Source organism: Petaurus breviceps, unplaced genomic scaffold (genome assembly GCF_028583685.1).
Source record: "Petaurus breviceps papuanus isolate PSGF00001 unplaced genomic scaffold, PetGlider_PUasm1.0 126, whole genome shotgun sequence".
NCBI lineage: Eukaryota > Metazoa > Chordata > Mammalia > Diprotodontia > Petauridae > Petaurus > Petaurus breviceps.
The window spans coordinates 33,442,780-33,464,553 of record NW_027185655.1 but is presented as its reverse complement, the minus strand read 5'-3'; the positions used below and the strand labels follow the sequence as shown (position 1 = coordinate 33,464,553).

Below are 21,774 nucleotides of genomic sequence, written 5' to 3'. Positions count from 1 at the left end.
GTACAGTTCTGTTTTTTAAGTTCTCTTCAGTGAATTTTTGTGCCTCCTTTAGAAAACTACTGATTCTTTTTTCATCATTTTCATGTACCATCATCATTTCTTTTCCCATTTTTTCTTCTTCTTCTCTTATTTGATTTTTAAAATCCCTTTTGATTACTTCCAGAAATTCTTTTTGAGCCTAAGACCAATTAATATTTTTCTCTGAGGCTTTGGATGCAGCAGTTTTGACTTTATTTTCTTCTAAGTTTGTTTTTGAAACACTTTCCCTGTCACCACGGTAATTTTCTATGGTCAAAATCTTTTTCTTTCTTTTTTCCCATGTGCTCATTCTTGACTTTTAACTTTATGGAGGGGGCAATGTCCCCAGTTTCACTTTTTTGGGCTGCTGTTTTCAGGGCTTATCCTGAGCATCTCTAAGCTTCAGAGCTGACAGACTGTTTCACCCCATCCTTTTGCTGGCTCTGTGGCTCCAGAACGTTTGGAGACGTTGTTTTAAGGTTGTCTGGAGGGGATTTAGGAGAGCTTTGCGATTCCCTCTGCCACTGTGGCTCCACCATATCAACGACTTTCCATTTACGGTACACCAAGGTTGTTGTTCTGTAAATCTGTGAAACGTGGTGAATTCAAGCACAATGACCTGAGGAAATCCAGCCTCATAAAACCACAGTGACCTGCCCATCATTACCCAGTCTAGGAGTAAGATCCCATCCACTGCACCACACTGCCACTCTAACCAAATAGAGCCCTGTAATCTTCAGGGGGAAGAGAAGTATCTACACTTAAGAAATCACACATCCTTTCAAAACATAATCACAGAGGCAGCTAGGTAGCAAAGTGAATAGAGTACTGGCTCTGGAGTCAGGAGGACCTGAGTTCAAATCTGCCCTCAGACACTCGACACACTTACTAGTTGTGTGACCTTGGGCAAGTCACTGAACCCCAACTGCCCTACCTTCCCCCCTCCAAAAAAAAACAAACAAAAAACAAAACCACATAATCACAGCATTTTAGAATGAGTCACGGTCTTAGCAACATTCTAATTCACTCCTGTCCTCAACCTCAGATTTAAAACAATAAAGAAACTGATACTCATTAACATTAAAAGTCATACAGTTATTTTGTTCTGAGTTCTTTAGCTAGGGCTAAAAACCTTGCAGCTGTTAGGTGGTGTAGTGGGTAGAATGCTGGGCCTAGAGTCAGGAAGACTCATCTTCCTGAGTTCAAATGGAGCCTCAGACACTTCTTACTAGATGTCTGACCCTGGTCAAGTCATGCACCTCTGTCTGCTTCAATTTCCTCATCTGTAAAATGAGCTGAAGAAGGAAATGGCAAATACTCCAATATCTTTGCCAAGAAAACCCCAAATGGGTCATGAAGAGTCCAATATGACTAAAATATAACTGAATAATAATAAAGGAAACTTTTTTTTTGCTCTTTGGAGGGCAATTGGGGTTAAGTGACTTGCCTAAGGTCACATGGCTAGTTTTTGAGTTAAGTGTCTGAGGCTGGATCCAAACCTGGGTCCTCTTGACTCCAGGGCCGGTGCTCTACTCACTGTGCCATCTAGCCACCCAAAAGGAAACTATTCTGAGAGACCACAGAAGCACTATTAACTAAATCCTATTATTGTAAAAGAATTATTTATAGTTTAATGGATAGCAATGTTAATCTTTCAGGAGACACCTTCACACTGAGGAAGTTTAAATATATAATTTTTAAAGTTACTCAGAAAAGACTTTTAAGTGATTTGGTAATATTTTCACACAGGTATGTAATACATATGTACATAATACATGTGTATGTATGTTTATATACACTAAGTGATCCCAATTTGAGAGGTTTGGGGAAAATCTGCCTAAAAGAAACTTCCAGAAGAAACCGAAATGTTCAAACTTTTTAAAATATGCTATGTTCAGAGAGAAAATAATTAGCACAATGCAATGAAACTTCATCAAAAATAAAAGAATTTGTAAATATTCCATAAATACATGAAACCTCAGTATAATTTTTTTTGGGGGGGGGGTGGAAGAAGAATCTTAAACTGTCATTTTATTTAATAGAAAAGATGCAAATTTGTGGGGAAAAATATCCCCAGAGATTCAGATATACATGTTTCAGCTGAAATATATAGTGGTGAAGAGGTATCTGGGGACACCGAGAGGATAGAGACTAGTTATGGCTCCACAGATAATATGTGTTAAAGACAGGACTCGAACCCATGTCTTCCTGACTTCATGACCAGCACTTCATCCACTGAAACACACTGCTATTTATAAGCATGGTATTATTTTTGGACTTGACCTGTGACTTCTCTGCTGTAGAAAACTGTCAGGGAGGAAACTCCTTTTATTAAAGCAGGTAAATACCACTAAATAATCAATCAACTAATTTTCTTTACCTCAAACACTACCTTAAATTTCTGTAAAACCATGTACTTTTCCATATATAATGAAGAACAGATACCTGTTGTTGTTCAACCCAACCCACACTCATTCACTTATTATGCAATTTTAAATCTTTGTCCCTTGAGGGCTCAATATTTTTCAATGTACATACAGGAATAGTCACTAAGTGAAGTTTCTATTGGTTTTGCAACCAACACATATCTCTTAGCCACTACTGGTCTTAAATACCATTATAAAACACAAGGAAAATGTTTAGGGGAACCCAACTTTTCATACAGCCAAGTCGTTTTTGAGAAGTGACTTATTCAAAAGATCTTTTTCTCTTCCAACAATACAGACATTTTATTACATAATTCTGATTTTAAATACCTATTTATCAGGTTTTTTAAAATTTCCTTACTTGCTTTCTCCTTTAGCAAAGCAACTTGCTGCTTAAGGTATTCAATCACTTGATCAGCCTCCGCACCCTTTTGCTCCAGTCTATTCAGAATTGCTTTATTGGCTGCCATCTTTATCCAAGAACGGGGAAAAATCCTAAAAGAACAGAGAAAAAGATAAATTTGAATATTTTGATATACTTTTCCAGATCATACATGGAAAAACAACAAAGCATTACCACATATGCCATAGTAAGTGACCAAAAGAATAGAAAAGTCCACTTCCTATGAAAAGCAAAAGGCAATAATGTTTAAATAAAAGCTGTTTTAGAAGATTTCAAGCTCATAATTTTTTCCACTTTAATGATACTTTATGTTGTATACTTATTTTGGGGAAATTTTAATATTAATAGCATTTGTAAATAGGGAGCAAAATACTGACTCCAGGTCAGAACTAGCCACTGTGACACCAAGCGGCGTCATTTTTCAAACATATTTTGACATTAATACTGAATGGAAAAAAAAAAAAAATCACCCCTCTCCCCCATAACTGTTTTACAGCTGAATTATTTGTTTAAAAAAATAGTTTGGTATTACACAGATAGTCAGAAGAAAAACCAGGTCGCTAAATTCTCTTTTAAAAATCACTTTTACACGTTAAGTGACCCTGCCACTATTAAGTAAAACATTTAGAGTCCAAGAAAGCAACATATAGAAAAAAGAAATGGCAAAAATTTTCTGGGTAGTGATGAAGTCATAGATTACTTTACAAATTACATTCCCCTCTCAAATTAAAATAACTATTACCACTTCATAAACTTACAAAACCCATAGCCCCAAATGTCTGCAAAGAAATGCACAACCTCAAAGGTATCAGAAATTTGGTGGGATGAAATCCATGACTGAAAAATAGCTCAGGATGGGAATATTTTATTCAAAAGAAAACGATTAGGTTAAAGAAGAGTGAGGGGGTAATACAGTACTTTATGGGACAAAATACAGGAAGCAGGAGTTAAGGATAGTGGAAAGTATTTTATCAAAAATAAATGGAGAAACAATAGAAGCTATTTTATCATCTGGGGTACACTATAAACTGCTTAAAAACTGATCTTTAAATATGATTTAAAAAGAAAGTTAAGGCAACAATTCGCCAATGAGAGTTTAAGGTGCATCCCATAGGCAAAACTCAAGGTTCTGGCAGGAAGGAGATTAGAAGATTGAAGATGATAACTAGAGATCAGGTGGTCAGTATGATTTAGAAATGGCAACTGGTAGGTTTAATTAAAATTTTCTATTTTATCTTTTGTGATTGCCTTTGTCCCCTGCTAACTATTCATCCTTTAGCTAAATATATGACCTATTTTTTCTAAAAATTTTTAATCACTATTACCTTTAATATTCAAATCACCTACCACTTATTGTGGCGTATAGTCTAAGATGTTAGACTTGACCTAGTTTTTGTAATATCGCTTTACAGTTTTTGCAGCAATTCTTGTCAAATCAAGAGTTCTATCCCAGATTTACTGAGCACAAAATACACCAATTTTTTGCCTTACTAATCCTAGGCACACCTATTCCAACTGAGAGCACTGAACAAACTGTAAAACACGATACTTACCCACCTCTATATGGCTCTTGCAGAAAGAGAGGAGGGGACAGAAGAGGAAGGGAGGAGGGGAGGGAAGAGGAGAAAAAGAGAGAAAGGAGGAAAGAAAAAGACAGAAAGAAGAAAACAACTATTCTACAACCATCCTTTTGCATTTTACTTTTGAGTTCTAAACCAAGAATGCTGATGGGTCATTATCAACTACAGTCTAATATGTAATGCAGTGATAATCCCATGGAATAAAGATTTCTAGGTAATATAAGACCAAATAAAATTGCCTTCAAAGCTCATTTAAAAGTTGCTGGCAAAGCAAAACAGAAAAAAGGAAGCTTTAAGTAAAGTATAAAACTCAAAATAGAAGAGACACATGGTTTACAACATATTTACACATGTTGGAAGAAAACTTACTACAGGGAAATTCTTTCCAAGTCATATGATGAAGAACCATTATTAAACGTCTGAAATTATGCAGACCTGGGATTCCATTGTAATTAAATCCTAGTTAAATGAAATATAAAATACGAGTAAGAGATGTCAAATGGCTAGGGAGGTGACCATACAGTCATAAATACTTGGACTTGAGCTGTATTTCTCCTATATACTATCTATACGACCCTTGGAAGTCATTTACCCTCTTAGCGCTGCTTTATGCAACTAAGACAGGAAGATCAGTATTGTTGGTAAAGGGAGTTTCCTCACTAAGAAATCCTGAAATTCTGGGTCTGGAACCTCTGAGATTATTCAGCTCCATCAGAAGTAGATCTTATTTTTACTTTAAAGTAGTCTTATTTTAAGTAAAAGATGCATCTAAGAAAGGGGGTCAGGAATGTATGACAGGAAAAGATTCACATTTTTAAGTTTCCTATATTTTAAAATGATCATAAGTCAGGAGTAGCTACCAGGGAAAGGTGAGTGTACTTTCATTATTAAAGAAATTAGAAGAGTTAATTAAGTCAATCAAGAGCATTTATTAAGCAACATATGCCAGGTGCTGTGCTAAGCTGAGCACAGTTTAATGAGGGGAGACTACATGCAAACAAACAAGCTATAGACAGAGAAGACTAACATCAAGGGGAACCAGGCAAGACTTCATGTAGGTGGTATTTTAGCTGAGATCTAAAGGAAGTCAAGAAACCTGGAGACAGAATTGAGGAAGGAAACTAGTGAGAATGCAAGGCAGTCCCCTGCGTGAGGGATAGAAAGGAGGCCAGCATCACAGGATAACAGAGGGAGAGCTTACTCCCCTTACACCTTAGTACAAGACTGTAAAAACAGAAAAGGGTCAGGTTATGAATGGCTCTAAAAGTCAAACAAGATTTGATCTAGGAAATAGTAAGAAGCCACTGGAATTGATTTAATGGAGGGAAGGAGGGGCAGAAAGGGTAAGGTGATGTGTCCTAATTAGACCCTAAACTAAAAGAATGCAATAATCAACTTTTCCCCTTCAACCAGACTATTTTCTAACCCTTCACCTTTTCCTACTATATTTTCTTCTATTTTTTTTTTTTAATGACCTTTGGTTCTAATCAAGTTCTTTCTGGAGGCAGGAAGTTTATATATAATGTACCAAACATTAGTCTAGGAAGTAGGAGACCTATATTCCTGACCTAGTTCTGACATTAATCTTTAGAATTTATCTAATTTCAAATTAGATAAATCTCTCTGATTTAGGCTTTAGGACAATCATTGGCTGCTGCATGGAAAATGAAATGGAGATTATTGATATAGTAGGAAACCAATGAGGGTGACCTTAATGGTGACTATGAAAAAACAGAAGGAAACAGGAAAGATGGTGTAGAGGTAAAAACGGCATGATTTATCTACCACATGACTGAATCTGGGAGGTCAGAGAGGGTGATGAATACTCTGATTCTCAGTTTCCTCATCTCTTATATTGGAATACCTGGCTTTCTCACCTCTGAGAGTTGTAATGAGTTAATACTCATGAAAGTGCGACTCATATGAGAAAAAAACATCTTATGTGGCTACGTGGCAGAATGTCTTAATATCTGGAACATAACCCTTCTTAAAAATAATGAACCGTATCTAGGGATAGCCATATGTATGGGCAGCCCTCTTCTGAGGTGTTGTGAGGTTTAAAGACAAAGGAAGGTAGTAAAGTACTCTGGAAACCATCAAGCACTCTATCTACAGAACTCAAAACTAAAACACGGCACACAAACAACTCAGATTATAGTGTACTTTATAGTCTGCAAACTGCTTTCTTTGTGACACCTGTATAAAGTAGGTAGTATAAGTTTTGTTATCTCCATGTTCCAGCAAACAGAATCAAAGGATAACTAACTCTCCCGTGACTGCAAAACCTGTGCATGCCAGAACGAGGTCTTATGACTGATCTGCTTAGGGCTCTTTTCTCCAACCACAACACACAGAAAAACAAGGAGAACGTCCATTTCAGCATTTAGTTTAAAAGTTTTTCCACTTATTTGTTACAAGTTCCAACCACACCTCAGTATATGGAGGTGAGAATCTTAAAGGTCAAATGAATTCAACGAACACTAAAAGTGAACCATATGCAAGGCACTAGATAGAGACAGGTAAAGGGCAAGGAAGCAAAGTGAGAAAGGAGACTAGAATGATAATTACTGTCCTCAAGGATTCAGATGGCCTGAATAGATTCCCCCTCCCCAAATAACTGGGGAAAAAAGTAAATTATAAACCAAAACTGTTCATATTGGATTTTCTTTCATATCCCATGACACTACTAATGATGATGGCCAATAATTACACGGGGAGGGAGCAAGATGAGAGACAAAACTGATACATATAAAACCTGAAACATAGCCCACATTATTTTTCGATTTGGTGACCTCAACAGCTCCCACTCATGCGGATGACCTCCTAGTCCCACAATACTCTCTGCTGAATATTTCAAAGTTAACATGTTCAAAGAAGAACTCATTATATTTCTCAAGAAAACTCACTATTTTTCTAAACTTCCCCACTTCTGTCAATGGCACTGTCATTCTTTCAGGTTTACAATACCTCAGGATTATCCTGGATTCATCACCCTCTGTAACCTCCCAGATTCAGTCATGCTGCGGCCAAATCATGCCTTTTTCTACCTCCGTATCATCCCTCCTAAATTTTCTTCTGTTTATTCACAGTCACCATTTACTTAAGGTTTCTAACACTGGTTTCCTACTATACCAATAGTTTCCAATGCATCCTCCATATAGCAGCTAGTGATTGTCCTAAGGCCTAAATCTGACCATATCACTTACCCACTCAAATTCTAGTGGTTCCCATATTGCCTGCAGTATCAAGTATACCCTCGTTTTGCTCTTTTTAAGTCTTTCACAAAGTGGCCCTAGACTACCTTTTCAGTTTCAGTACACATTACTTGCCTTCCCTCACTCTCTAAGTTCAGTCAAACCAGTCTTCTTGCTATTCCCCAATCCTGGAATGCATTACTTCCTCAACTTTATGTCACAGAATCTTTTTCTATATTTAAGATTTAGATCAAGCACCACCCTAGCTGCTAATGTCTTACTTCCCTAAACTTGTATTTATTTTCTATTTGTTCTATAGCTATGTATCTCAAAAGGATTACAGAAAAGAGAGGGGAAGGACCTCAGAGGTCCAAACTCCTCATTTTACAGATGAGAGAATGAGGACCAGGATAAATAACTTGATCCAGAACACACTGGTAGTAAATAGAAGCACCAAGATTTGAACCCTAGTCCTCTGACTCCAAACACAGTGCTTTTCCATTTTCTTCTTAAAATTTATTTTTATTCTGAACTTAAAAACCAAATAAAATCGGCATTTCCATGTACACAGCAGAACAGAAAAAGAGGAATATTCATAAAACCACAGCTCTCTACTATTTACAAGTTTCATCAATATCAACAAGCATTTATTAAGTATTTACTAAGTTCCAGGCAATGTGCTAAGTGCTAGGGAGACAAAGAAAGATGAAACACTACGTTTGCCCTCAAGGAACTAACATCCTCCCGGGGGGAGGAGGAGAGACAACCAGAGAACAACTATGTACACGCAAGATATAAAGAGTGAAAATGAGGGGTCACCTCAGAGGAAAGAGGAGACAGGGAACTGACTGATGAGGAAACGCCTCTTGCAGAAGGTGAGATTTGTGCTGAGTCTTAAATGGAGCCAGGAGACTAAGGCTAATAATAATTCTAGTCATGGTGGACAGCCAGTGAAAAGAACGGAGAAAAGTCATAAAAACCTATAGCTGTTCTGCTTATTGACATATCTTTCTGGCCTTCTTTGATCGCCTCCATGAAACTCTTTTCCTTTTTTTTTTTTTTTTGCCACCCTACCCCTGGCTCCACACCTTCTTACCCATCCCCTCATTATAAAAATATATGAAATAAAAATAATTCTTTGAATATACATTGTGAAGGAAAACAAACTGCTATATTGGCTGTATCTAAAAACACATCTTGCTCTACATCCAAGTCCATCACCTGTCAAAGGTGGGCAGCATGCTGAACTTTCAGTCTTCTGGAACTGTAGATGGTCACTTCAAAGAAACTTGCTATAAATATACTTGTACATATAGGTCCTTATCCTCTTTGATTTCTTTGAGGCTATAGGTCCAGCTATAGGTCTATCAATGTACCCCTCAAGTAGGGATTAGGGTAGGTACACTGCATCTAGAACAGCTGGATCAAATCATAGCTCCACCAACACAGCTTTTTACTCTGCAATCACCTTTGCCAATTTAGTTAAGTATGGGGTGAAACCTGTTGTTTTAACTTGCATTTTTCTAATCATTAATTATTTGAAGCATTTTTTATATGGCTATCTGATTACCAAGATTTTTTTCTTTGAAAACCACCTATTCATATTTACTGATTATCAGAGAAACCTGATGCAAATATTTTTTTTATTTTTTTCAAATGCTTTATTAACTTCTGATCTACATCATTCATTTCTGACAGATTTTGAGTTACAAATTTTCTCCTAGTTTTTCCCCTACCCAGCCCCCCAAAATAGCAGTCCCACAGGACATCCCCCTCCTCCAATCTGCTCTCTCCCATATTTTCTCCCATACCCCTTTCGACTTTTCCAGTGGATCTCTATGCCTCAGTGCCTGTATATCTTATTTCCCAATTACCTGTAAAATAGTATTAATAATAGTATATATATTTGAATATTTGATTTTAAAATTTGAATTCCAGATTCATTCCCTTCCTCCCTTGTCAACCACCCTTACTGGGAAGATAAGCAGTTCAGTATAGGTTGTACATGTGTGGCTAATGCAAAACAATAACATAGCAGATATATTGTAAAAGACTGACTATATTTCCCTCCCTCCTATCCCACCTCCCACTTGTTCTATTCTCTACTTTGATCCTGTCCCTTTTCAAAAGTGGGTGCTTCCAACCTCCCTTCCCTTCCATCATCCCCCCTCTTATCCCCTTCCCCCGCTACTCTCCTGTAGGGTGAGATACCCTATTTAGTGTGTATTTCATTCCCTCCCTGAGCTAAATTCAATGAGAATAAGTTTGACCTATTCCCTTCCTATTCTTCCCCTCCATTGTAACCATTTTCCTTTGCCTCTTCTACATGAGACAGTTTACCCCATTCTGTCTCTCCCCATCTCCTCTCATTATATTCCTCTCTCACCTCTTAATTTCACCTTTTAAGTATCATCCCTTCCTATTAAATTGGTCCTGTGCCCTCTATGTATACCTGTAAACATATACACACATTCACATATGTATTCATATGCCCATATACCCTCATATGTGCACACACATATATTCTATTCCCTTCAACTACTGAGAAAAGTTTCATAAGTTACAATTATTGTTTTTCTATGTAGGAATGTTAATAGTTCAACTTTGGTAAGTTCCTTATGATGTCTTTTCCCTATTTACCTTCTCATGCTTCTCGTATCTGAACGTCACATTTTCTATTCAACTCTGGTTTTTTCAGCAAGAATACTTGAAAGTCCTCTATTCCACTGAATATTTTCCCCTGAAATATGATACTTTGTTTTGCTGGGTAGGTGACTCTTGGTTTTAATCCCACCTCCTTTGACCTCCAGAATATTATATTCCAAGCCCTTCGATCCCTCAGTGTAGAAGCTGCCAGATCCTGAGTTATCCTGATTGTGTTTCCACTTGCTTGTAATAATCTCTCCTTAATCTGGGAATTCCTGAACCTGGCTATAATATTCCTAGGAGTTTTCTTTTTGGGATCTTTTTCAGGAGGTGTTCGGTGGATTCTTTCAACCTCTATTTTGCCCTCTGGTTCTAAAACATCAGGGCAGTTTTCTTTGAGAATTTCTTGGAGGATGATTTCTAGGTTCTTACTTTGATCATGGCTTTCAGGTAGTCCAATAATTTTTAAATTATCTCTCCTGGATCTATTGTCCAGGTCAGTGGTTTTGCCCACGAGATATTTCACATTGCCTTCTATTCTTTCATTTGTTTGGATCTGTTTAACGGCATCTTGATTTCTCATAAAGTCATTAGCTTCCATTTACTCCAATCTAATTCTGAAGCAATGATTCTTCCTCATTGAGCTTTTGAGATTTTTTTTCCATCTGGCAAATTTGGCTTTTTAAGGTATTCTTCTCCTCATTGCCTTTTTGAGCCTCTTTTGCCATTTGAGTTAGTCTATTTTTTAAGCTGTGATTTTCCTCAGTCAGGCTGTTGACTCTCATTTAGTAATTTTCTTGCATTGTTCTCATTTCTGTCTCCAATTTTTCCTCCACTTCTCTTATCTGCTTCTTAAGGTCCTCTATGGCCTGTAACCAGCTCGTATTTTCCTTTGAAACTTTTGGTGCAGTAATTCTGACTTCACTGTCTTCCTCCTTTTCCATGCTTTGCTCCTTTTTGCCCCAAAATAGGAGTCTTCTGTCTGCTTTGTTTCCTTTGCCTGGTCATGTCGCCCCTCAGTCCCTTGACCCCTGGGCTTTTTGCCACAGTAAGACTCTGCCACCAGACAGGGGAGCTTTCATCCCAAATGCGGGTTTTCTCAGCTGCCGGAGGTATTAGATGGGTGCCCTCTCTGAGGTCTCCACATGCTCTGGCAGGCTGGAGACACACCCCAGGACCTCCACCCTAGATTGCAATCCAGATCCAAGCAGGTTAAAGCAAGAGCGATTACCCCTCAGACTGGTGCTTGGTCCCTCTACACTCTGCAGGCCAGGTGCTGAAGCTTCCATGCAGCGCTGGCTAGCTGAGCCTGCATCTCAGAGCCTTCTTGCCTCGGGGGCAAAAGCCATGCAGTCCCACTTACTGGGTCCCAAAGTCCAGACTGAACTGATCTCTCACTTTGTCCTTCCCATATATGTGTTGATAAATCTGGAAAGGGCCACAGCTGCTGCTGATCTGGAGTCCCTAAGCCCGGGGCTGGTCAGGCCCCTGGGGCCAAAGCCTTGGTGTGGGGCTGGGCTTGGCTCCCAGAGGCTGTGCTGTTCGATTCCTGCCAGCCTGCCCTCAGTGGGAAGTTATCTTCTCTGTGTCATTTTGTGGGTTCTGCAGCTCCAAAGTTTGTTTAGAGTCCCCTTTTCATATTGACTGGGGAAGGTGGAAGCTGGAGCAGCGGGGAGGTCCTGCTTCTACTCTGCCCCCTAAACATTTTTTTCTAGGTCATGTTTCCCTTCTAATTTTAAATGTATCAGTTGTGCAAAAACATGGGTTTTTTTTAAATTTATTTTTAGTTTACAACATTCAATTCCATAATCCTGTGAGTTCCAAATTTTCTCCATACCCCCCCAGGTGGCATGCAATTCGATATAGGTTCCACAAATACCTTTGCATTAAACATTAGTCAAGTTGTAAAGAAGAGTTATAACCAATGGAGTAAACAAGAAAAAAGGAACAAAACAAAATGAAACACAAAAGGGACAGAGCAAGTCATCTGCTTCACTCTGCATTCAGAGTCTGCAGCTCTTTTGTCTGGATGTGGATATCCCATTCCATCATGAGTCTTTTGGGGTTGTCTTGGATTGCTGTGAGGGGCCCAGTCTATCAAAGTCAGTCAGTCATCACAGATATGATGTGTCCGTAATTGTGTACAAAGTCCTCCTGGTTCTGCTCCTCTCACTCAGCATCAGTTTATATAAGACTCTCTGGGTTATTATGAAGTCTGTCTGCTCCTCATTTCTTACAGCACAATAGTATTCCATTACATTCATATACCACAACTTGTTTAGCCATTCCCCAATTCATGGGCATCCCCTTGATTTCCACTTCTTTGTCACCACAAAAAGAGCTGCCATAAATATTTCTGTACACATGGGTTCTCCTCCCACTTGTTCTCTTTGGGATAGTGCAAAAATATTTTAATTTCATATAATCAAAAGTGTCTGCTTTATCTTCTATGTTTCTCTTTATCACATTTTTAGTCACGAATTTTTGTTTTATCCATTAATCCAAAAGATCATTTTTTCTTTGCTCCTCTAATTTGCTTACTGTCATCCTTTATGTCTAGTATCCATTTAGAACTTACCTAAATAGTGCTTCCATCTCTCTCTCTCTTTCCCTCTCTCAGAAAAACAAAGGGAATATCCTCTTTACATCTTCTACATACCTTAGCCTTTATCCTTAAAGAGACAATAGCTACTTTGATGGCAGGGACTCCAACAGCTTCCACATAACCAGCAACATTCTGACTGCTCTCTAGATCTCACTGATACTTCATCCAACAATGCAGCTCACAGACCATCCACATCTGCGAACTGTGCATGATTCCTGTCCACATCCCCTTGCCAGTTTGGTACAGGCCGGCCTGTGTCCCTCACAACAGCAATGATACCAACGAAACACCTGGTCTGCTAGGCCTAGCATTCGTCATATCACCAGCCCTCCATTTTGTACCATGTTTCTTCGACAGCATTTCTTATACCACCTCTCCAGTATTTTCTTTATTTCTAATGTATTTCTACTTTATTTCTAAATGTATTTCCGCCTCACAACACCTACTGGATATTTCTCCATTTTTTTTTTTCTGGGTGATGCTCTCATTGTCTATTTGTAGTGTCTATCCAAGCCTTTAAGAGAAATTAAACCTCTAATTTTGATGTCTGATTATTTTCAAAAGATTTCCAATTGAACATGTAACATATGTGTATATATAAAAATGCACATATCAATAACACACATGCATTTGTATAAAAACATATGCTCAGACAGGTGAACTCTTTAGTTATTCATTCAACATGGATATCAAAGTATAGACAAAAGGAATTCTTAATCCACTTGATTTTTCCTGTGTGGACAAATAGACCAATTCTTTTAAACAACCATTTTCTCATTTAGGTTGTTTTGCAATATTTACTAGTTTGGTACAATCATCAAGATGTCATTAGAAAACAAGAACATCTGGAGGACCTCTAGCTATAAGAGATCTCTAAACTGCTAAAATAAGTATGAATGAATGAAAAAAAATTATTAAGCATGTACTAAGCACAAAATACTATGCTAAGGGCTAGGAATAGAAAGAGAAAATAAGAGACAATTTATGCACTCAAGGAATCCACATCCTAATGGAGGAGATATTATATTTGAGGTTTCAGGTACAAGTCAGATAGAAAGGATCCCACAGATCCCTTAGAGGACAGTAGCAAAGTTGATGATAATGTATCTTCTTAAACATCATTCCCACTGATTAAAAACAACTAACCACGTCCATTTCTGCTGTTGAAGCAATTGATGGTGCCAGGACTGTGGGACTTGCTAAAGCAGTTGTTAGGCTTCAAGTCTATAAAGATTGATTCCAGAGATGATTATTGAGGGGGATGGGATAGAGGCAGGGTGTTCTTAGACTGTTATCCCCAAAGCTCATGGGCTTAGTGTCCTAGGCTGGATGGAGAAAGGCTTTTATCTTTTCTCCATCTGAAGTTTTTGACACTGCAGACCCTTCCCCCTCTTCATTTCCCCCTAATACTGGTCTCGGCTACTTCTCTGACTTATCTGACTATTCCTTCTTAGTCTCCTTTGCTGGATCATAATCCACATTCCATCTCCACCTCTGCCAACTCCTCCAGTATGTATGGGAACACATATCTCAGAAGTTCTACTCTGAGGTCTCTACATTCCCTCTTGGTAAACTTAGTTCCCATAGATCCAAGTCCCCAAAATACATATATAGCCCCCTATTCCCTAGGTTCCAGTCCTGCATCACCAGTTGTCTGGTAGACACCAACTCCATGGCCTTCATGTATCTCAAATGCATTAGTACTGTTCTCCACAAACTTATTCCTCTCCCTAACTTCCCAATTTCTGTTAAGGGTATCTCTCCTAAACAACTGCTAAAACCACTTGACAACTATTAAAAAAAAAAAAAAAAGACATATGCACTAATAAATAAGTTAGAAGTCACTATGACATGTATTAATCTTCTTTTCTTTCCTCTTTTATGCTTCATAATCAATGAGTGCTCTCCACTCACAAGATATTCTCATCTCTTGGTTCCAGGCATTTTCACTGGCTGTATCTCAAACTTGGAATGTTCTTCCTCCTCATGTCTGCCTCCTAGCTTCCTTTTCAAGTCTTAGCTAAAATTTTGCCTTCTACAGGAAGCTTTTCCTACAGGAATGGAAGATCACACCTAGGCTGAAAGTCTGATGGACTGAGGATAGTATTGTCCTAGATAGTAATAGGGAGGTTAGGGATTTAGGGAAGATTTAGGAGGAAACATAATGACTTTAGTTTTAGACACGTCAAGTCTAAAAGGTCTAAGTAAAATCCAGTTCAAGATGTCTGAAAGGCAGGTGGAAATGAGATTGGAGGGTAGCATGGAAGTCTGAACATGATGGGTAAATGGGAATGTTTTATTATAAGCATAGAGATGGTAATTAAATTAATGGAAGTTGATAAGATCACCAAGTGAAATGGCATAGTGCCTTCCCTTTGATCATTATTTCCTATTTATTCTGCATGTAGTTTTTTTGCACATAGTTGTTTGCACAATGTCTCCTGTTAGATTTTGTGCTCCAAGGGCAAGGGCTTAACTTCTGCCTTTTTTTGTAGTCCCAGAACTTATCGGGTTCTTACTAACTGATCACCAAAGCTCTGGCCTTCATCACTTTTGCTGTGTTATTCTAATAGTTTAACTGTTCTCCCTTGACTCCCATGTACAAAAAGCTTCAATGGCTCCCAACAGCCTCCAGGATAAAATACAAACTCTTTTGTTCTGTATTTAAGTCTTTCATAATCTAGCTCTAACAGATTTTTCCAGTCTGATTTCATATTACTTCTTTTTCACTTATTTTGATCCAGAAAAGGCACTCAATATGCTTTTTCATTCATTCATTCCACTTGGCTTTGTCACCCACATACAACTTGATTCTGTCCTATCTCATCTCTGTCTTTGGCCAAATGGCTCCTGAGGCTTGGAGTGCCCTCCCCCTTGACCTTAGCCTCAAAATCAGGCCTCAAGTGGTTTGAAACTAGATGAAGGAACTTAGTACTAGCAATCTCTTAGCTAATCTTAGCTAAAACTTTTTTTTTGTTGTGTAGTCATTTTTGACCGTGTCAGAGTCTTCGTGACTCCTTTGGGGTTTCCTTGGTAATTTTCTTCTCCAGCTTATTTTACAGATGAGGAAACTGGGGCAAACAAGGTTAAGTAACTCGCCCATGGTCATACAGGTAGTGTCTGAGGCTGGATTTGAACAAGTCTGACTCCAGGTCTGGTATTCTAACCACAGCACCACCTAGCTGCCCCAAGTGATTTTTACCAGATCTAAAAACTTGTAAAAAGATAAATTCAACCTCTTCAATGTCTTCTAAATACAAATGTGACCCCATTACTGTTTATTTACTACAATAAATAATTTTTTTTTCTGATTTCCAGTCCAATGTGGCCCCTCCTCCACCCCACCTTTTCAGGGCCAACATGGGGTCACATCAAAACAGAAGGATTCTTTTTTATTTTTTAATTTCTTTGTTTTTTGGAGGGGGGGGAAGGCAGGGCAATTGGGGTTAAGTGACTTGCCAAGGTCAGTGTTAAGTGTCTGAGGTCGGATTTGAACTCAGGTCCTCCTGATTCCAGGGCCAGTGCTCTATTCAATGTGCCACCTAACTGCCCCTGAAGTATTCTTTTTATTCATCTTATTTTACTGGCAGTTTGCCATTGAGTTTAGTTACCTTGGAGTCAGGAAGACTTGAATTCAACTTTTCTCTGACAGACTTAGAGGAAGTCATTTAACCTTTCACTAACTTTTTAAGACTTTTACTTGCTGTTAGCAATTATCCAAGACTTTAAGTTTCAGGAAAAGTGCAGACCCTTTATTCCCCTGGAAGTTCCTCACAGAATGAAATCAAAGGTCCAGTCTTTATCCTAATTTTACTAGCAGAAATGTATATTAGATGCCATTTTTTGGACACTAGATTTTTAATATTTGTTCATTTCCCCCCCAACTTCCCCCTTTTCTCCAATCTTCCTTCTCACCCTCAAATTCTTTTCCTCTCATTCCCTTCCAAAAGCTTGCTGCTCTTAACCAACTTACTGCCACAAACAGGATATCATTGTGCTGAAGTTCCTACATTGTTTTCCTGAACACTAAATAAGTTGAGAATTTCTGCTTTAGAAAACTGTTTTAAGTTTCAAAAAAAGTTTAAAAAAATCACAGGGACATGAAAATTAATGATGTTTACATAAAGTGTGAGTAGTAATGGTAGCAAAGGGAATAAACACAATAGTGTTCCAAGTGGCAACTGTCTATGTCATGCAACTATAAACTCCTACATTCTGAAATGCCATTTTCAGTAGAGAAGGCTGAAAGTCATTTCTTGTCCAAGTAGAAAAGTAAACCTCTCGTGTTTCCTTCATTCCATAACTTCAAACACAGATCAGCATAAAGAGTCATAAACCTTACAATAATTTGTACAAAGGAAGGAAAATCAGCATACCATAGACGTTTTCCTATTAGACCAAAGGAAAAGTTGGGGCAAGTCTAGCAAGGCAAGTCAGCCTAAACACCAACAAGCATTAAGTCTCAGACATACCTGCCAAGCTTTGTGTTAAATGGCAGAGATACAAAGGGGGGGGGGGGGAGGTGGAGAACCAATAACAAAAAATTAAAAAACACTTAGCCAACACCTAATGTACAAATACCTTTGCCCCCCCAGTCCCTAAACCTTACCCACTTACTCAATTCGCTAACAATAAACAACTCCGACAACCTTAAGAAATAATGAAAACGATTACTTGGGTGAAACCTGGGGAACTGATGTACAGAGTGAGCAGAACCGGGACAAGGTGTACAATAATAACTACATCATAAAAACAACTTTGAAAGACTCAAGAATTCGGGTCAATGACCAACCAGGATGATGCCACGATGAAAACATGCTACAATCATGTCCGGACAAGAGAGGTGGCCTCAAGACACAGGAGCGTATGTGGGAATTAGTTTTGCTTGAATATGCACATTTGGTACAAGGGTGTTTTTTTTTTTCCTTCTCAACGGGGGTTGTGGGGAAGGGGAAAATGAGAAAGCGAGAAAAATGCTCGTTAACGCAAACAACTAATTAAAAAAAAAAAAGGAAGCTTTATTAAGCACTAAGCATATGCTAGCATAATTGGGGGGGTGTCCTCCTCGCTGGGCCTCCCACCCCGCCCCCATTTTATGGGGAACAACCCGCGTGGAAGACGCCCCCCGGACGCCTGCTCTCTACGTGGACACAGGCCGCGATTCGTAAACTTCTTTGGGCCCCCAAGACCCTTCGCACCACCGGCCGGCCCCTGGCCTCCCGCACACGCGGGGGCTCCAGAAGACCCGGAGCCAGGCTCGCCCCGGCGGAAGGACACACAACCTCCCTCATTATGCCCGGTAAGTCCTCTGGTTTCTACTCACATGAACCAGATAAGGCCCAGGAGCCCCGGCCACAAACGTCGCCGCAGCCGCCGGCAGAAGAACTGAGTGAGGGAGCGAACTACGCGACGGGCGGAGAGAAAAGACCCCAAGCACGGCTGTCTAAGCCAAACGCCTGCGGGACCCCTCCGAATTTAGACCTGACATTCCTTTTGTCTTTCTCTCTATCTCTGTGCGTGTCTCCAGTTCATCTTTCCTAGAAACCTTTCCAAATATCGACACAATGGTCCCCAACTTCCGCCTCACAGTTTGGCTCCCCACCGTGCAGGCTCTGAGATAGACAGCTGCCGGGGAGGTCTTTCAATGAAAGTGAGTCGCGCGACCGATGACGTTAGAGGAAAAGGAACGTCGCGGGGCCGGCGCCCCTGAGCTGTCAGAAAAGGAGGGAGGGAGGGAGAGAGAGAGCTGGTAGGCGCCCAGGCACGCTCTCGCGCTCCCGGCCGGGTTCGGAATCTGGCACGTGGGCCCGGCGCAGCTGGGGGAGGGGCGGTTCGCGCCGGACTTGGACTTGACGCCCAGAGGCCCACGTCTGCAACCGAGCCGGAGCAGCTGCGTCCCCCCAGCCTGCTTGCCCACCTGCCTGCCTGCAGCCCCTGAGCCCGCGGCAGGTACTCCGAGCTCTTCCCTTTCTTTGCGTCCTGCCCTGTGTCACCCACGTGGGAGAGGTCAGGGGTCAAGGGCAGACCCTCCCCCATCCTTCCAGGTCAAGATCACTGTCCTCCTCCCCCTTTTTCCCCAGCCAGAGCCATTGCTAGCAGCCTAGATTCCCAGCTGGAGCAGACCCCAGAAGCCACTTAATCCAGACCCCCCTCCTCCCCCTGTATTTTACAGGAGAGGAAACTGAGGCCCGAGGAGTTTAGTAATAGACTCAAGACCGCCCAGGCAGAATTGGAACTAAATTCCAACACTTGCTGAGCCCTTTCCATTGCATCACTCTCCCCAGCTACAGGGCAGGTAATGTACACCTTTCCCTGATCTTTCTGCACTTCTATGGACCTCACAGAAGCAGAACGACCCCTGGCACCCCTTAAACGAGCCCTTGGTCAAGAAGCGTTTTTCCTCCGTTACAGAAATACCTCCTTTCGGTTCAAACTTTGTACCGGGGTGCACCCGGCTCTCCCCTCTTGTTTGGCATTGGGGTACGGTGCATATTTGTGCAGAAAGTGGGGGAATGCTGCTTTTAATGACATCTGCCATGAGGTAACTTCACAGGGCTTGGTGATTATGGGGTCAAGACAGATTTTTAGAGAAAGGCCCAGTAAAACTAAAGAAACGCAAGTTTCAAGGCTTATGTTAATTGGAGAAAGTTCAGTCAAGTGTTTTTAAGGATCTCCTATGTGTCAAGTACTGTACCCTCAAGGAGCTTCCATTCTACTGTGTTACAGCATGTTCATACTTAACAGTAAATACTGGATGCTTAGGAAAGCGAGGTACCTTGATGGGGTAGGGAAGAGGACGAGAAAGGGAGGGGAGGGAAAGAGACAGACACAGGGAGGGGAGCAGAGACAGGAGGAAGGGAAGAGACAGAAATAGGGATAGAGGGAAGGAGGGGAAGAGAGAAAGGGAAGGGGAGAGAGAAAGAAAAGCGTTTACAGGCATGGAGGATGCAGGAGATAGAATATCTTCTAAGAGGAACTGTAAGTAATCAACCTGGGAAGGCAGATTAGAGACTGTGTAGCTCAGCCAAGCAGTTTGCATTTTATCCTGGAGGAAATGGGGAGCAATGGAAGTTTCTTGAGCAGGGTGGAGTGACATGGTTATTTGATCTGAACTTTTAGAATATCAGTTTGGCAGCTGTGTGGAGGATGCTTTGGAGGGAGATAAATCTGGAGGGGGGGGCGGGGTGGGGCAGGGGGGGGGGCCAGCTAGAAAGCTATTACAGTAGTCTAGATGAGAATTGATTTGGGCCTGATGGAGGACAGGTATGATGTATGAGTAGAGAGGGATACTGATAAGGTGAAATCAATACCAGCTGGTTTGTGTTCCTTTCTTAAAGTAAAACTAACATATCTCCATGGTCACATCTTAGTTTAATGTTCTCTCACAAATTCATAATCTTATCTACCTCCTTTTTTTTTTTTAACATCTTTCTTGCACTTGTGCTACATTCTTGTTTGAATCCACTGGCCACCCTAACATATTTATGCCTATGTATCTATTTTTTTTTCCTTTGGAGGTCTATATTATTCTCTTGGGGAGGACAAATTAATATATAAACATAATTATAGCCATATGCAAAACTGTCAGGTAGTGAAAGCTTTTCTGCTTGGAAAGTAATTTGACCACTAGAATTATTTAAAAAAATTTTTTTTAAATTAATTTGTTTGTTTACTTTTAGTTTACAAAATAAAATTCCACAATTCCTTGAGTTTCAAATTCTGTCCTCCCTCCCCTCCTCCCTCTTGGCAGCATGCACTCAAGTATAGGATCTGTAAATACTTTCACATTAGACATTAGTCAGGTTATAAAGATGGATTGTATCAGATGGAATGAAAAATGGTAAAAAGGAAATAAAACCAAACAAGAAAAAGAAAAAGATCAGGTAGTTTGCTTCAATCTAGATTCAAACTCAGTTCTTTCTAGTTCTTTCTCTGGATGTAGACATCTCTCTCCATCATGAGTCTTTTGGGATTGACTTATATCACTGCATTGCTGAGAAGAGTCCAGTCTATCAAAGTTGGTCATAACACATATGTTGTGTCTGTAGTTGTGTACAAATTTCTCCTGGTTCTACTCTACTCACTCATCATCAGTTCGTATAGGCCTCTCCAGGTAAATATGAAGTCCATCTGCTCCTTATTTCTTTTTTTTTTTTTTAAAGCAATCGGGGTTAAGTAACTTGCTCAAGGTTACACAGCCAGTTATTTCTGGGTGTGGTGCTGAGTATCTGAGCCCGCATTTGATCCAGGTCATCCCGACACTGGAGCCAGTGCTCTTACTCGATGTGCTACCTGGCCACCCCTGTTCCTTATTTCTTATAGCACAATAGTATTCCATAACATGCATATACCACAACTTGTTCAGCCATTCCCCAATTGATGGGCACCCCCTTAATTTCTAATTCTTTGCTACCACAAAAAGAGCTGTTATAAATATTTTTGCACGTATGGGTCTTTCTCCCACTTCTATGATCTCTTTGGGATATGACCCTAGAAGTGGTATTGTTGGGTCAAAGGGTATGAAATTATAGCCTTTTTGGCATAATTCCAAATTGCTCTCCAGAAAGGTTGGATCAGTTCACAACTCCACCAGCAATACATTAGTGTTCCAATTTGCCCACATCCTCTCCAGCATTTGTCATTTTCCTGTTTTGTCATCTTAGCCAATCTTATTGGTGAGATGTGGTACCTCAGAGTTGTTTTGATTTGCATTTCTCTAATCAATAGTGATTTAGAGCATTTCTTCATGTGCTTATATATATATATATATGTATACACACACACACACACACATATATATATATATATGTATATATATATATATCTTTAATGTCTTTTCTCTGAAAACTGCCTGTTCATATCCTTTGACCATTTATCAATTGGGGAATGACTTGTACTCTTA

General features: G+C 39.9%; 2 protein-coding genes across 4 annotated transcripts in view; one reads left to right on the top strand and one right to left on the bottom strand.

Annotated features, from left to right (window-relative positions):
* Positions 1 to 18,344, bottom strand: part of AIMP1 (aminoacyl tRNA synthetase complex interacting multifunctional protein 1) — a 61,010-nt gene extending 42,666 nt beyond the window's left edge. Inside the window, exons 1-2 of one of the 2 annotated variants that reach the window (XM_069094788.1) lie at positions 18,196 to 18,344; positions 2,806 to 2,939 (exon numbers count right to left, since the gene is read on the bottom strand). In XM_069094788.1, the coding sequence (XP_068950889.1) occupies positions 2,806 to 2,939; positions 18,196 to 18,197 (136 nt within the window). In that variant the 5' untranslated portion in view covers positions 18,198 to 18,344. The remainder of the gene's footprint in view (positions 1 to 2,805; positions 2,940 to 18,195) is intronic. The other variant, XM_069094782.1, reaches the window with a different exon arrangement.
* Positions 18,345 to 18,488: 144 nt separating this feature from the next.
* Positions 18,489 to 21,774, top strand: part of TBCK (TBC1 domain containing kinase) — a 268,364-nt gene continuing 265,078 nt past the window's right edge. The window contains exon 1 of one of the 2 annotated variants that reach the window (XM_069094776.1): positions 18,489 to 18,821. The gene's annotated coding sequence lies outside the window, so the exon portion shown is untranslated. Of the gene's footprint in view, positions 18,917 to 21,774 lie in introns of both variants that reach the window. The other variant, XM_069094778.1, reaches the window with a different exon arrangement.